General features: G+C 40.3%; 1 protein-coding gene across 2 annotated transcripts; it reads right to left on the minus strand.

Annotated features, from left to right (window-relative positions):
- Window positions 1-279: 279 nt before the first annotated feature.
- CLDN12 (claudin 12) lies at window positions 280-11428 on the minus strand. 2 transcript variants are annotated; one of them, XM_006168995.3, is made up of 3 exons: window positions 11333-11428; window positions 9107-9196; window positions 280-2017 (listed from the first exon to the last, which is right to left on the minus strand). In XM_006168995.3, the coding sequence occupies exon 3, from the start codon at window positions 1980-1982 to the stop codon at window positions 1248-1250; it is 735 nt and encodes a 244-aa protein (XP_006169057.1). In that variant the 5' UTR covers window positions 1983-2017; window positions 9107-9196; window positions 11333-11428; the 3' UTR covers window positions 280-1247. The 2 variants fall into 2 exon arrangements, with proteins under 2 accessions (XP_006169057.1, XP_014439855.1); XM_014584369.2 differs by lacking the exon at window positions 9107-9196.
- Window positions 11429-15631: the final 4203 nt, after the last annotated feature.

Genomic DNA, 15631 nt, shown 5'->3' on the forward strand with positions numbered 1-15631 from the left:
AGCCCACCTTGAAGAAAAAAAAAAAAAAAAAAACTCTCTCTCTCAAAAAAAGTCATGTCTCTGGTTGAAATACATTCCTGGATTAATGATTGAAAAGTTAAGGCCAGCTGCCAATGAAGCCAGACTGCTCCATTACTGCCAAGTAACAGTGTGATCTTTTCTATTATACAGATTAAAATTTCTTAGTGAATGGGACCAGCTCTCATCCTTCTCATGTATGCTCTTTAGCACCCACTAAAGTGTTCGGCAGAGATACATGTCCGAGGAAATAACCAGTAATGGAGAGGGAACAGAGTCAAGGGTGCATGTGCGCACGGCAGAGCCACACCTCACTTCCCTTGTCACTCAAATCGTAGTCACCAGAGTGAACCTCTAATGTTGTCACCGAAGAACAGACTGTTGTCTCCTGACAGTATGTCTAAAAGACAACAAAACTTTATGGCCTTTTATTTCTCTTAGCCACTAAGCGATTATACATGGGCATGATCACATACCATTTATGGATGGTATCTGTAAAAAAGGTTTATCTGCCTCAGAAGCACCGACCTGTCACAGGGCACACTTTAACTCTGGTAATACAGCTCATGAAATCATTAACTCAAAAAATTATGTTAAAAGTTTGTCCATTAACTAATAGATATTTAAAATGTTAGTCTTATTCTGATATCATTTAAACTGTATGTTAACACTGGCATGAGGTAGAAGAGAAGGAACTCACAAGAGAAAGTAACCTTAAACATACTGAAGCCTACTCAACACAATTAGCCTCAAGAAAGAAGTAAGAAAAGTTATAGTCTGAGGCTGGTAGATTATTGACTACTGTCAAAATATTACCCTTATCTGAATAAATTTCTTATACAGTATGTGAAATTATCTTTTTCCCCTAGTTTAATGTATCACAGAAAAAGAACAATATACACTAAAATATTAAAAAAGTATACACCTCCTATTAGCTGTCGTTCTTCACCATGTTCCCCTAAATAACTTCAACTGCAACACAGGTCCTTTCCACTTAAATAATTAGATATCAATATGGAGGTTATAAATCCTTCCAGTATAAGATAAAAGGAATGATCCACATTTAAAATAATAAACTTATAAAAACTAGCAGCATTTCATTCTACCAGGACATACAAATTTGGTTTCACTGACTTGTCAGGAAGAAAGGAGAACAGAGATTCGAAAGAGCTCTTGCACAAGGGAAATGTGAGACTACAAATTTTCTCTACCAGTTAACTACTTCCCTACTAGGTGGTGTGTGAAACCACTGGAATGTCAATTTCAATGGCAGAGAGGCGGGAGCGTGCTGAATAGGGCTGTGAGTACGTATGCATACTAGGAGGATGGGAGTACAGTGGCTGCCAGAAAGGAGAAGGCAAAGATTTGCATGCACAGTACCAAATAAACAGTAGAAGGGAAGTCATAAACAGGCCCCCAGCACTAGCGATAGTGACATACACTGCATAGTCAAACGTAAATACTGGCTCGAACTTCTTGTTGAGGTGAATATTGTAAAAGATGACCCATATCGACGGAGAGAGACTCACAGTACCCGCCAGGAAAAACAGCAGCCCTGCCACCAGATGGCAACCTGCACTATTGACCAGACACTTGGCCAGTTTGATGTTGGGCACTGAAGACCTGAAGGCCGTGTTACACATTCCAATCAGGGAGAGCAGCAGGGCGCCCATTGCGATCAGGATGCTGAGGGGCAGGGCAAACTGGAGGACACGCAGGTCCAGCTGGTCAACTGATGAGTACCAAGTAGTGTCATACATCAGGCAGTCACTGCTCCCATCGTAGCGGGCACATTTCACCCACAGGCCTGTGTAAACAGTCAGATTCTTCTCATTTCTGTTGAATGTGATCAGTCGTAACTTTCTCCAGTTGGGAAGCATAGTCCCCGCAAAGAGACCTGCTACTGAGGCGATTCCACACAGGAAGGAGAGGACTGTGGCTGCGTGAACATCCCGACAGCCCATGGCAGGCAGGCAGCCGCTTGTGCAGTACGTTCAGACTACGGAGTGACACACAAGAGGACAAATCATGAGGGAACGACAGGAGAGCACAGCAGGAAAGGTGATACCACCTGGCAACACAGCTAACAATGAAATATCAATGAAAAGAGAGAAACTCTCTCCACTGTTTCTTCTCTCTGTAAAAATATAAATGTAAATGCAAGTGCACGTGACCTCGGGGCACAGGAGCACATACATGGGCTTGGTTATCACTGACTGAGTCATGTAGCAACTGAAATCTTGAGCTATCATACTTTTCTTCACAGTTAGAGGAACAACCAAATCAATATTAAACTCTCTGATGATCACACCTAAAATTCTCTTAGTTGTCAATAATCATTTATTCAACACACATATATCAAGCATCTTAATGTGTCAGGCACTCAAATATATACCAAGGGCCAGAGCATTCACTGACCATCAGTTAGCTACAAACAATATGAATTCAATCTCAAATGCTCAGGCAAATGTCCAATGAGGTTAGCACACACACAACAGAAGTGAAGGTGGCTCATAAAAGCAAAGGTATGGGAAAAGAAGCCCTACAGGAAAGTAGATGGGCTGAGAGCTAACTCTCGATTGCTTGGGCTCTAATCCCACTTCCTCACTTCCCAGCTAACTAAGCCAGTTCTGAGATACTGGCTGTATCTCAATTTCCTCACCTGTAAAATGGAAAAATAACCGTACCTCACAGAATTATTCTATAGATTCAATGAGTTAAAGTATCAACTGCTTAAAAGACATCTAGAGTACTGTGATCTATCTGCACATACTAACTACTACTTAGCATTCTGTGTGACCTGCTCAGTGCACACCAGAGCAATTCAAAGAACATTCTATTGAATGAATTAAATTAGAAAAAGCAAACTGACCTCTCTACATTCTAGGTACACTGGGAAATTATAAAAAGTGAAAGGATTCACCTCCAATGAGTTAGTCAAATGAAAAGATGAGAACAAAGGTCAGTGAAATTATTCTGCTCAACTACTTCCTGGGTGAGTCAAGATGATTCAAGTGTTTTTCAGGGAAACTGATAGCATTTGTTAGTTATTTAACTATTACTGTTCTTATAAGATGAATGTGAAGACTTCTAAAGAAAAATCTCTACTAATGCAATTAAAAAAAAAAACAGTAGTCAGACCCTTCTCTACTCACAAAAGGCTGTGTCCTTTTCCTGTACATGACAAACTCTAAAAACCAGCATATTATTCAGTTTTAATTTCTTCAAGGGTTAGTAATTTATTCTCAAAGCACTACTCAAATGTATTTTCTTTGTCTTCTATAGCTCCTATGAGGCAAAAGAGCACATGACCTTTTTTTGGCCCCAGCATGATGAAGGGCCAAAGCTAAGAATAATTTTTATTTCTGGATACAGAATGGTGGTATTTAGAGAATCCATCATGCTTTGCAGAATCAAATATGACCTGCTGAGATAGTGGAGCAGCATTCCCAGCAGGTCAGGATCAAAAAGACCATGACCACAAGGCTAGGGTATATGTTCTTTAGCAAAGAATACATTATTTATATATTTAATTTAATCATTTGAACTAGGAATACTTTTACTGCTGAAAAATGTGTGAAGTTTACATACATATATTCACATATACGCACGCAAGTGTTCAAAGTAAAATCAGAGTTTAGGAACATCTGACCATTTTTTAAATGCCCTCAAGTTAAACGTGGTTAGTTCCAGGGCCAGCAGGTGGTGTGGTGGTTAAGGCACTGGACTCCCATATGGCTGACAGTGGTTCAAGTCCTGGACCTGGGGGCTTGTTTGCTTCCTGCCCCCCCCATCTCTCTGGCAAGCATATATGTCCTATAGCAAATTATAAAATAATAATAGTAAATAAAATTATATAGAAAAATAATTCTTTAAGAAAAAATGTGGTGGGACCAACAGTTAGTGTAATGGCTATGTTGCTGGACTCCCATGTAGCTGACTGTGGTTTGAGTCCCGGATCCGGTGGCTTAAACTCATGTCGGGCGCGTGTGCATGCATGCCCAAGATCTTGAGAGGAGAATGGAGGAAAAGGGATTGTGGCATAGCCATCCCCCCATCTCGGTCTCTGGCGAGCACACATGTATTGTAGCAAAAACCTCTCCAAAAAAAAGAAAAAGAAAAAATGTGGTTAATTCCAATTTTTTCATTAATATTCATTTACTACTTGTTTATTATGTTAATCTGTCAGTATTATCAAGAGTAGTAACTATTTTTTTTAATAATTATTTTTATTGGGACCAGCAGTTAGCATAATGGCTATGTCACTGGACTCCCATGTAGTCGATCATGGTTCAAGTCCCGGACCCAGTGGCTTAAACTCACGCCAGGCGCGTGTGCGTGTATGCCCAAGATCCCGAGAGGAGAATGGAGAAGGGATTGCGGCATGGCCATCCCCCCTAGTGGGTGATTTCTCGCTTTCTGTCTGTCTCTCTCTGTCTGTCTGGCAAGCGCACACGCCCTATAGCAAAAACCTCTCCAGAAAAAAAAAAAATTATTTTTACCTAACTTTCTTTCTTTCTTACTTTATTTTAATTTGACAAGAGAGAGATGGGAAAGTGACAAAGCGAGCTGCCAAGTCAGGGACTCGAACCACAGTAGGCCACGTGGGAGTTCAGTACCCTTAACCACCGCCCACCTGCCAGCCCCAAGAGTAGTAACTATCTGAGAAAATTTGATGAAGACTTACAACACTGAAATTGTAGTTCTAGTTTATTTTTTCATGCAAATTGAGAAAAAAAATTGTCTTGCTTAATTTTAGCAACCGAACACCTACATCTAGCAATGGAACTCCTGTGCAGATTTGGTAATGTTTACACTGGAAAAGGCATCAATTATGTCCAATTCTAGAACTCAGATCCTTGCGGTTTTGCTCATTCACTTGCCTGTCTGTAATTTGCACAGTGTATGTAATTTGACTGGTACCACTTTAGGATTATTTGAATAAATGAGTAGCGGGCCCTATCTCCAGACTACTGTAACTCACTAAAGTGAGCCAATAATAATGCAGGACTGGACAAAGAAGTAGCTACTACTAAGCCATCATTCATTCAACAAGTGTTTCCACTGTGCTAAATATCTAGCATATGCAAAACACTGTCAGACCCAGGAAGGACTCCTAAACCATAGAGATCTAGACCTTGTTTCCAATATGTTAACAGATTTATGGAAAAAATACGCTGTTTTACGCAAACTCAAAATGCTGACAATGAATCAATTGTATAATTACTACATATAAAGGAATAATTGTAAGGTATTAAGCAAAGTGACTGATAAAGTACCTGTTCATAAAAAAAAAAAAAAAAGTAGTATCCAGGGTTAGAGAAAGACTAAACAATCAAAGAAAATAAGCATTTGATTAAAGTTATTGAAGACACAAGAAAAAAGTTCCCTGTTTCTTCCAAATTTTCAAATCCCTTTGGATAACTCAAAAGTCTTAAATTAACCTAATCATAATTCCTTCCTGCTCTCAGAGGTGAGGAATAAGTAATTTGGATTTCAATGCAATTTAGATTGCTCTAATCAAGATGTCCTATGCCACTGATTTCTGCAATGCAAATCGGATGAGAAACAAGATCATAATGAATTTTATTACTAAAAAATATAATTCTTAGCACAGACTATCAAATAACATTGATGAACAGAGGTAGGCAAACATTTATTTCATTATTAAGTGTGTTTAGGTATATCCTGCATCAAAATCAGTATAAATGTTACACCAATCTGCTGAATTTGCTTTTTCTTCCCTTAAATAATTTTTAATTGCTAGAAGGTATGTGCACTTGCTAGCCTGAGAGAGAGAGAGACAGAAAAAGAAAAAGGGAGAAAGCAACTCCCCCAATGGGGCATGTCACATCACAATCCCTTCGTTTCCATTTCTCCATCCTGTCAGGATTATGAGCATGCACACACACATGTGCCTGGCATCTTTCAAGCCACCAGGGCTGGGATTTGAACCATGGTTAGTCATGTGGGATCTGGTGCCCTGGCCACTAGAGCCGGTCCTGAACTTGCTTTCAATGATGTATTCTTAGCTTGAGTTGACTGCAAACCCTATTTATACACAATCGGTTATGTTTTCCACAAAGAAAGTAACATTTACTTAAATTCTTAAGCTAAATTTCAATGTTGGTGCTAGAAGTAATGTCTAATACTCCATAGTTGTCTTTGGCTGCTTTTCTAGTTATGTTCTGTTCTTAATTTCACATATGTATGATCTGATAATAAGTAATATATATGACTAGAAAGATAAAGTAAGATTTTATATGAGAGTTGGGAGAAGTTATATATTTAGTATTTTAGAACTAAAAGATAATGCTGACCTCCAAACTAGAATTTGTTCACTCTTGAGATGGTAAAAAGACCTCTACCTCTATGCTATGTCAATTAATTTTAAACTCAGAATTCTTTTCAAATGTAAATCTGTGTCACTCCATTTCTTACCACTCAATAGCTTTCCATTTCCCACAGAATAAAGTCTCTAAAGTTTCAAATCCTCCCCAAAGCTCATACCATCTGGCTCCTGACAAATTCTTAACCTCCTTATCTTGAGAATTCTCCCTTTCACACTACTATGAAGCCATAATGCTTTTCTTTCAGCTTCCCAAATTCTTTCTAATTTGGTTAAAGGCTTTCCCTCATTCTAGAACTTTTTGGGGGGTATGTGTGCACATGATACGCTTTTTTTTTTTTTTTTTTTTTTTAAGACAGTGTCTCGCCACACGGGATCCTACTGCATTGGCATTTGGAGTGGCTGAGGTCATAGGCACATGCCACATCTGGCTCTTTCATACACGGTCTCACTGTATTGTCTGTGCTGGCCTCGAGCCCACAATCCTCCTGCCTCAGCTTTCCAGGTAGCTGGACCTACAGGTATAGTCAGCAACACAGTGGCTGGGCCCATCCTAGAACTTCCTTAATCCCATGCTAGTCTTTACTTAGCTAACACCTACATATTCATCTTTCTAGTTTCCTGGGAGGCCCACCCTAAATGTCCTTCTTCCTCCCCTTGTCGCTACTTACATTCACTGGTAGCACCTTTGTGTTTTTTCTTTGATAGCAGCGATTATGCTTATCCTTGTTCAGTGTGTTTTTTCTCTCATCAGACTAAGTTCCAGGAAAACAGAGATCCTTTTGTTTTGTTCACTGTGTCCAACAGTGGCACATAGAAGGCACTTAATTACTTGTTGAATTACTTGTTAATGAACAAACAAATGGCCAGTCAATATGAGTGTAGTCAGGATATAGAGAAAAAGTGATATATCTGCTCTAGTGTCAGTTCAATTCATTTCATTTGAGGCAACTTACACCATCTGGTGTTTTGAAGTACCCATGCTGCTTCTGGACCATGTCATTGTCTTTAGCCCTGTATTCGCCCAAACATCTCCCTTTTTTTTTTTTTTTGGAGAGGTTTTCGCTATAGGGTGCGTGCACTCGCCAGACAGAGAGAGACAGAGAGATAGAAAGTGAGAAATCACCCCCCAGGAGGGATGGCCCCGCCGCAATCCCTTCTCCTCCGTTCTCCTCTCAGGATCTTGGGCACGCACGCACACGCACCCAGCATGAGTTTTAAGCCAGAGTCCGGGACACAAACCACGGTTGACTACATGGGAGTCCAGCGACATAGCCATTAGGCTCACTGCTGGTCCCCCACAAAATATCTCACTTTTATAAAATAAAGTTCATTTTCTTCTCCCAGACATCTGTGATCAGGGAAAATAAGGTTTTCAAGTACTTACATAAGACTATACTTCTAGAAATAAACAAACAAACAAATAAATAAATGCTTGGCAGCACTAGTTTACGATAGGATTTCAATCAATCATGTCTGTGGTGAGTCTTTTGTTTTTAATTTAGTAGGTGTGTTAGCTTTTAGACATACTCTCTTCAAGAATGGTTACTATATAAAATTAATGATTAAAGTAATTAATTCTGTATGTTTGTATTTATATATCTTTTTTATAGCAATAGGAAAAATATCTTTTTGCTATATAAGGATTGCAGAGAACATGTAAGGTTAAGAACAATCTGACAAGCACTCATGAACATTAGCTGGGTGGCAGCTTTGAGTTGGGTCATTTGTACTGATATAGGGCTTGTTGTCTGTATGTGAGAGGCAGCTTGGTACAAAGATCTCAATACCTGTCATCATCTCTCATTTACAAACCAAGCAAGTCACCTATGTCCTCTGAACCCCAAATTTCTCACCTGTAAAATGCTCCATATAGTAGTGAGATGATAAATACCAAAACCCTTTGTAAACTATTATATGGCCAGAAATTTAAGTTTGGAGGGGCTGGGAAACGGTATAGTGGTTAGGGTGCTGGACTCCCACATGACTGACCACGGTATGAGTCCCAGATCTGGCAGCTTGCTTTCTCACTTTCTCTCTGTGTCCATCTCTGGTCAAATTTAAATAAATAAAATTAAATAAAATAACTCTTTAAAAAAATAGAAATTTCAGTCTGGAATATTATGGCAGGGTTATTTACTTTCTTCAACTGGGAATATGCTTTTCTTCTGGATTCTCAGTAAATAGCCACAGATAATTATAGTCATATAATAACAGAGTAGTCTCTTTGGAGTGGTGACTGATCAAATCAAATAAAGAGTGTTTCAAAACACCACTTCACATCTGTCATTTGACCTTCTCTTCCACAGTAAATTTCAGAAAGGAAGATGAATAAAATTTGGTATACGATGAAATGTTATCAAAGATATCATTTCAAATACAAATATTTTCAAATAGATGTAATTTCTTTGGTTTTGAATAAAGTTCAAAGACAGCTAGAGGAAGAATAGTGACTGAGAGCTTTAGAATTCTCAAACCCATTACTATTTCTTTAGGGACAATTTCGAGGAATAAGAGAATACATGTTGAATAGCAGCTAAATTAATCCTTGATGGTAACACTGGGAGTCTCTTCTAGCTACAATTTGGGTTTTCTTAGAAACTGTGTCATCAGTCACTGCATTTACAAGAGAAGTCTGTTCTATACTTCATTTTGTTGAACAAGAGAAAAAAAAATGTCATTAGTGACTGATACATGGTAGCAGAAGGAAAATAAGATATAATCAAAGGATATACTTACCCTTTGAGGGACCCAGTAGTTCTAAAACAGCTTTAATCAACTTAGAAGAAACACACACACATCTAAACACACAGTAAAGATGATCTGGGCCTGAAAAAAAAAAAAATGGAAAAACGACCCAACTAACTTTAGTAACTTTTCCAAAGACTCTATTTGAATATGCATTAGAAAAAATAGGGCCAGACAGTGACATGGTTAAGGCAGCTGGATCCCACATGGCTGACTGCACGGTTCACGTCCCAGACCTGGCAGCTTGAAAAACACATCAGCAGGGCATGTGCTCATGTGCCCAAAAACAGGAGAGTGGAGAAGGATTTATGGCACGGCCATTCCCTCTGGGAGTTGATTCCTTTCTCTTTCTCTCTCTCTCAGGCAAGTGCAGATACCCTAAGAGCAAAACTAAACACAATAATAATAATAATTAGCAATCATCTAAAACAAATGATGTACCAAAAAGGTTGACCATAAATTTTTCAAAAAAGGCAGTTTAAGGCCGGCAGGTGCTAAAGTGGTTAAGGGCGCTGCACTCCCACGTGGCCGACCACAGTTCAGGTCTCGGACCTGGTGGCTTACTTCCTCACTTTTTCTCTCTCATTCTCACTCTGTCCCTCTCTGGCCAAATAAAAATAAAAATAATACATTTTAAAAGGCCGTTTATTCTAAAATTTACTCATTGTAGTATTTATATGTATGATACTGAAGGAAAAAAACTTTCATTTTGTGATTTGAGAAGGTAGGAGAAATGAGGATAAAAATCACTTTACTTGGAAATATATGACCAGTATTTAATTGAATTTTTAAAGCTCCTTTCATGAGTGAAGTAAAAGAATGAGGGTGAGGGAACACTATACCAATGTCTTGGAAGTAAAAGAAAAATGCACTGGTGATTTTAAGCTTTTGGATTTGTTTTCTTTTAGTAATTTTTCTATACGGCACATGTGTTCAACAGAAAGAGACAGCACATGAGAGCAGACACCATGGGGAGTTGACCACACCTCAATCCCTTCTCCTCTAGGAATTTTGGGCATGTGCAAACACACACACACACACACACACACACACACACACACACACACTGGTGTTTCTCAAGCTGCTGAGTCCAGGATTAGAACAACCAAGTCAGTCATGAGGGTTCTAGTGTCTTAACCTCCACATCACTAGCTGGTAAGATTTCATACTTTTTAAAAGGATACTGACAATACCAGGCCAAGTTTATCTTTCCTATGCATCCCCAAATTTGTAACTAGAATGCCTTCTTTTTTTTTAATTAGTTCCACCAATGGCTCAACCTGCCATTTAAAAATGTTTCCATAAATCTACTTTAAACATCGGAACTTCCTCTTCAACTGTTATTATTTATCTCAAACAGGAAGGAAGAAGAGAAAACTTGTAAAGACCTGAGAGCTTCCTTGATGAAGGCATTTATCACCATCTCTATTATGATCATTATGTAGAATGCTGTCAGCAAGTCTGCAAGGAGATTTTAATCAAGGTTTTTTGTCTGAATGTTTCCCCAAATACGTCTGGGTTGGCATCAAGCATAGTCGCTCACCCTCAAATCCAAGGAAACCGTTTTATAGGAACAATGAGATCACTGAGCAATTTTAAGTAGGGTCACTAAGTCTAGTTTTTCTCTGGAGTAGCGTTGGGCCCCTTTGGGAACACAGAACTTGGGCTTCAGAGGACAAGCCAAGTTTCCAAGACAGTCTGCATTCTCCCATTCTCGTCTGCTCCCCTTCTTCCAGCTGCGTCCTTAGGAGCTGCAGGGCAGGCAGAAAGAAAGCGGTGGGAGGGAAACAGCCCCTCAGGTGAGAGCCAATGGAAAGCGACCGCAACACAGCGACGGTTGACGCTCGCAGAGCAAGCCCATCCCCGCAACACTGAGTGGGTTTGAACCGCGAGCAGGTCATCATTACACAACCAGCATCAGCTGGTTCTTCAAAAATAGCAACTCGCAGCTCCACATCCCACAGCTCCGCAGCCGAGCTCCGGCCCTCGGCTGCTCCGGCAACACACCTTGACGTTACCATACTCCTGCGCGCAAATCATTTTTCCCCACAGGTTTATCAAATACCTCCTCACTCAATTTTCGTGTCTGGCGTTTTCGTGGTCAGCGTTTTTCCAAGGCCCCCCGATTCGCCTCAACTGAGCTATTTTACATAAAACTCTCAACGACTTGTTTAAAAAAAAAAGTCCCCCAAATCGGACCGTCTGGACCACACCTACCTGTTTCTCACATCCAGGGCATTTCACTCGCCCACACTGAGGAGCCTCTTGGAGCGTCTCCCTCTCAGCGTCCCAGGAAGTGCGTTCCCAGAGAGCCGCACCAGAGGCTTCTGGGAGTGCAGTCAGGCTCTCCCGTGGCCCTAAATAGGAATGCCCTGCATGCCTGGGACTACAATTCCCAGAATCCACCGGGCGGCCGACCGCCGCCAACATCCTGCGGCCCCCTCCTCCCGCTCGGTCCTCCTCCCTCCAGCGCCGTTCCATCTCTCTTGACTTCTGGCTCCTTATAGTCCGTCTAGATATGGGCTGTGGATTTTTTTTTTTAAAGGCGAAACAAAATTTTAAATGGTTTGAGTTGGGTACCCAGGTAAATATGTCCCATGAAATGTGACTTGCCTGAAAGAAAGTTTGTTTGCAAAAATTCTTACAAATCTGGACCTTTCTCTCAAAGTGCAAAGGCAGGAAGTGGAAAAGCTCAAACTCTAGAACCAAACAGCCTAGGTTTGTGTGGGGCTGCCCACATAGTAGCTGGTGGCCTTGAGCAAGTTGCCTTTCTGTATCTGAGGTTGTCGGTCAGAATGGGAATAATATTACGTAGGTCACACAGTTGTCTTGAAAGCTGAGGGATTTAATATAGGTAAGGTAGGAAGCATGTAGCTAATAGATATTTGACTCCCACATATTTGCAACGGCCCTGCCCTTCTACCCTGTTTTGACTCTTAAATCTGATGTCCTGTATTAGTATTTGAATTAAACAAGAAGGTCAACAAGAAATCGTTTAAATTATGAGTCGGTAAGTCTAATATTAAAACAAATTCCCTGCAATATACCATTCACCACCAAAATTCTAGGAAATGTTGCCAGGAAGAGTCGACCCATGAGGGAGTCTCGACATGGATGTGGAGATCCTTGGTTTTGCATAGGAAAAAAAACGAAAGCATGAGCCACTGAGGGAGACTGAAAGCAAGGTTATTAAGGAAGGTGTTGAGGACAAACTACTCCAGGAGTGGAGCAGCCCTGTGGGAAGAGATGGGACAATAGAGTCATTCCTTCATCAGAGAGGAAAGGGAGAACAGTTACCTACAGGAAAGGAAAGATAGAAGGGCAGCCCTGAACTTCCGTGTGCATCTGGCTTATATGGCCTGGCTTAATACCTGGCTAAGTAAGGAACAGTTTTATTCATGACTTATTCTTAAAGGGGGCAGTGGTTTTCCTGGAACCACTGTCCCTCCCACTTTATGACCTTATTAGGGTAATTCCAGTTGTTGATATGGTTATTCCAAACTGCCATGGTACCGCTATGAGTGTCACCTAGCATGTTAATACAGTACAATGAGGGTACAATGAGTCTGAAAGTTAAGTAGCAGTTGTTCCAGGTACCATCTTAGTTCCAGCTGTTCAGACCCAGTCTCTCAGCCACTTCTCATCTGTCAGGTTTTAGGTGTTTGGGATGTCCCTTTTTTCACTTTGGAATATCTTTCCTAACTCATAAGAGATTCCCATTTGGTTACTGTATTAGTTTTCTATTGTAGCCATAACAAAGTACAACAAACCAGGAGGCTTAAAACTCCATATGCATATCTTTATCTATGTAATTTTGCTAGAAGGTACATGTGCTCACCAGAGAGAGGTACAGAGATGGGGAGAGGGAGAAAGCACTTCCAAAAGGTCATGATCATGCTGTAATCCCTTCTCCATTTCTCCATCCTGTTGGGATTTTGGGTAAGCACACACACACATGATTGGCATGTTTTTCAAAACTCTAGGGTTGGGATTCGAACTGCGTTCAGCCATATAAGATCCAGCTCCCTTAACCACAGGCCATGGGCCAGCCTAACACTATAAATTTACTGCCTTACAGTTCTAAAAGTCAGAAGTCTGACAAGGGTCTCATTGGGCTAAAATAGAGATGTTAGCAGGGTTGTCTATTCCCCACCCCACCCCTATTTAGGGGAGAATCTATTTTCTTGTCTTTCCAACTTCTGAAATACCTGCATTTCCTGGTGTGTGGTTCCCTTTCATCTTCAGAAACAACAATGTCTGGTCAAGTCATTCTCATATCACATGACTCTGACACTCCTCTGCCTCCCTCTTCTCTCTTTTAAGGACTCTTGTGATTACTTGGACCCATCCGGATAGCCCAGGATAATGTGTTAGTATATGACAACCCTATCAGTAATTTGAATTCTATGTACAACCTTGATTCTCCTTTGCCATGTGACATAGCTTATTCATAGATTCTAGGGATTAGGTTGTAGACATGTTTAGTGGGCCATTATTCTGCCTATTACTGTCTCTAATAATTTCTCTCTGTCTGAATCCAAAGGCCTCTTTTCAGTCCCAATCATTTCCAGCTTCAGATGCACATTGCACAATTCCAACCCCACCTCTTTTTCCTAAACTCTTCTTTCTTGGATTTGGAAATACCAACATTTCTATTGTCTTCTAGTTTATCTAATTAGTTCCCTGACTAAGTTATCTTCCTTAGTCCTAGTATAATTACCAAAAGACCCTGTCCTGGGCCTCCCCTGTATCAATAAAAACTTCCTTAGAAAGCAACCTGTTTTCTGCATTCTCAAATCCTTATCTATGGCCAAGACTTTCTAAAGCTTATCATTATTTCTAATTACCAGTTTCTATGGCTATTACTTAAAATCCTCATTTTCCAAATACAAATTAATAAATACCCATTATGTCTCTTATCATTTATTTTATCAGTAATTTCACTTTATTTTCTTCTTTGATATTTTCTTCACACCTTTCACTCTAATTAGGAACCACATCCTTTCAATTCTTTCTTTGGAATATCTACTTGCCCCTTTTCACAACAAAGAATTATCACAGTTCTACTAATGCTGTTGTTGCCAGAATCTGGCCAAACTCAAGTGAAGTTTGGTTTCACACTGCTAGAAAACAAATATTCAAGAAACAAATGTTAGTGGAAAGGAAAAATATTAAGTCACTGGAAAAGTCATGACGCACAAATACATCATGACTTTTCTGACGATCCAATAGATTTATTCAGATAGCCAGCAATGTAGAAATTTGGCAGATTTTAGTTTCCAAACCATCTCCCAAGTCCTAATCTAAGAAGGACTTTTATAAGGGAATGATGTGGGAAGTTACCTGTTGCTTTGCATAGCGGTGAATCATTTTCTTGATCATGGGAAGACTTGCTAGCATCAGGGTGATTATGTTTCAACTGTGGTCATGAAACCCAGCAAGAATCCCCTAATGTATTTTCTAGGTTCCTGAAATATAAAGTCCATTTACATTGTAATGGCCCAGAGTAAGAAGTAAGTCTTCAGACTTTGGTTATGATAATGACCAACATGGACCATGAGTGAGGTCCATCTGACCTCTAAAGCTCTCACTTAAAGGAAAGAAGGTTTTCATTTTAATATGTAAGATGTTTTGTAGGCTGGAAACTACTGGTTGTGAGCTCAAAGACTCCAGGCTAAATGAAGTGCTCCAGACACCTGAAGAGGAATTTGATTATCTAAGGCCTCACCAATCAAGAATGCCCACAAAATGATCATGCCCTCTTGAACCAATCAATGAACTGATCGTGTGCCTAGGACCTCTGCCCCTAGTTTAGCCCTTAAAAATGCATGTGGAGAACATCTCGGGGAGACTGGGTCTTTTCAGCATGAGCTGCCGCTCTCCTTGCTTTGTGCTTTGCAATAAAGCTGTACTTTCCTTCATCATACCATGTCCCTTTGATTTAGTTTTATAGTGCTTGGGCGAGTGAACCTAATTTGAGTTCGGTAATAGTCATCCCACCTATGATGCCAGCATGTTCCTTCATACTCATCTCTCCACACACATCTGCTTCTTGGGGTGCAGTCTCGAGGCCTAGTCTCTGAAAAATCTCATTAAAGTCCAAATTAGTTTTTGCAAGTTAAAACATTATGCAAGATCTTGTTATTTAAAAGGAATTTATTGTATTAGGTTTAATAAAGAGTTAGTTAGGCTCTTTGTTTTTTTTCTTTTCTTTTATTGGAGAGGTTTTTGCTATAGGGCACGTGCACTTGCCAGACAGAGAGAGACAGAGAGACAGAAAGCGAGAAATCACCCCCCAGGGGGGATGGCCACGCCGCAATCCCTTCTCCATTCTCCTCTCGGAATCTTGGGCACGCACGCACACGCACCCGGCGTGAGTTTAAGCCACCGGGTCTGGGACGCAAACCACGGTCGACTGTGTGGGAGTCCAGCGACATAGCCATTACGCTAACTGCTGGTCCCAAGTTAGGTTCTTCTTATAGCCCAGCCACACCCTCACTTTTTTACATCAAAATA

This window comes from Tupaia chinensis, unplaced genomic scaffold, assembly GCF_000334495.1.
Source record: "Tupaia chinensis unplaced genomic scaffold, TupChi_1.0 Scaffold146650_1, whole genome shotgun sequence".
NCBI classification, from domain to species: domain Eukaryota; kingdom Metazoa; phylum Chordata; class Mammalia; order Scandentia; family Tupaiidae; genus Tupaia; species Tupaia belangeri.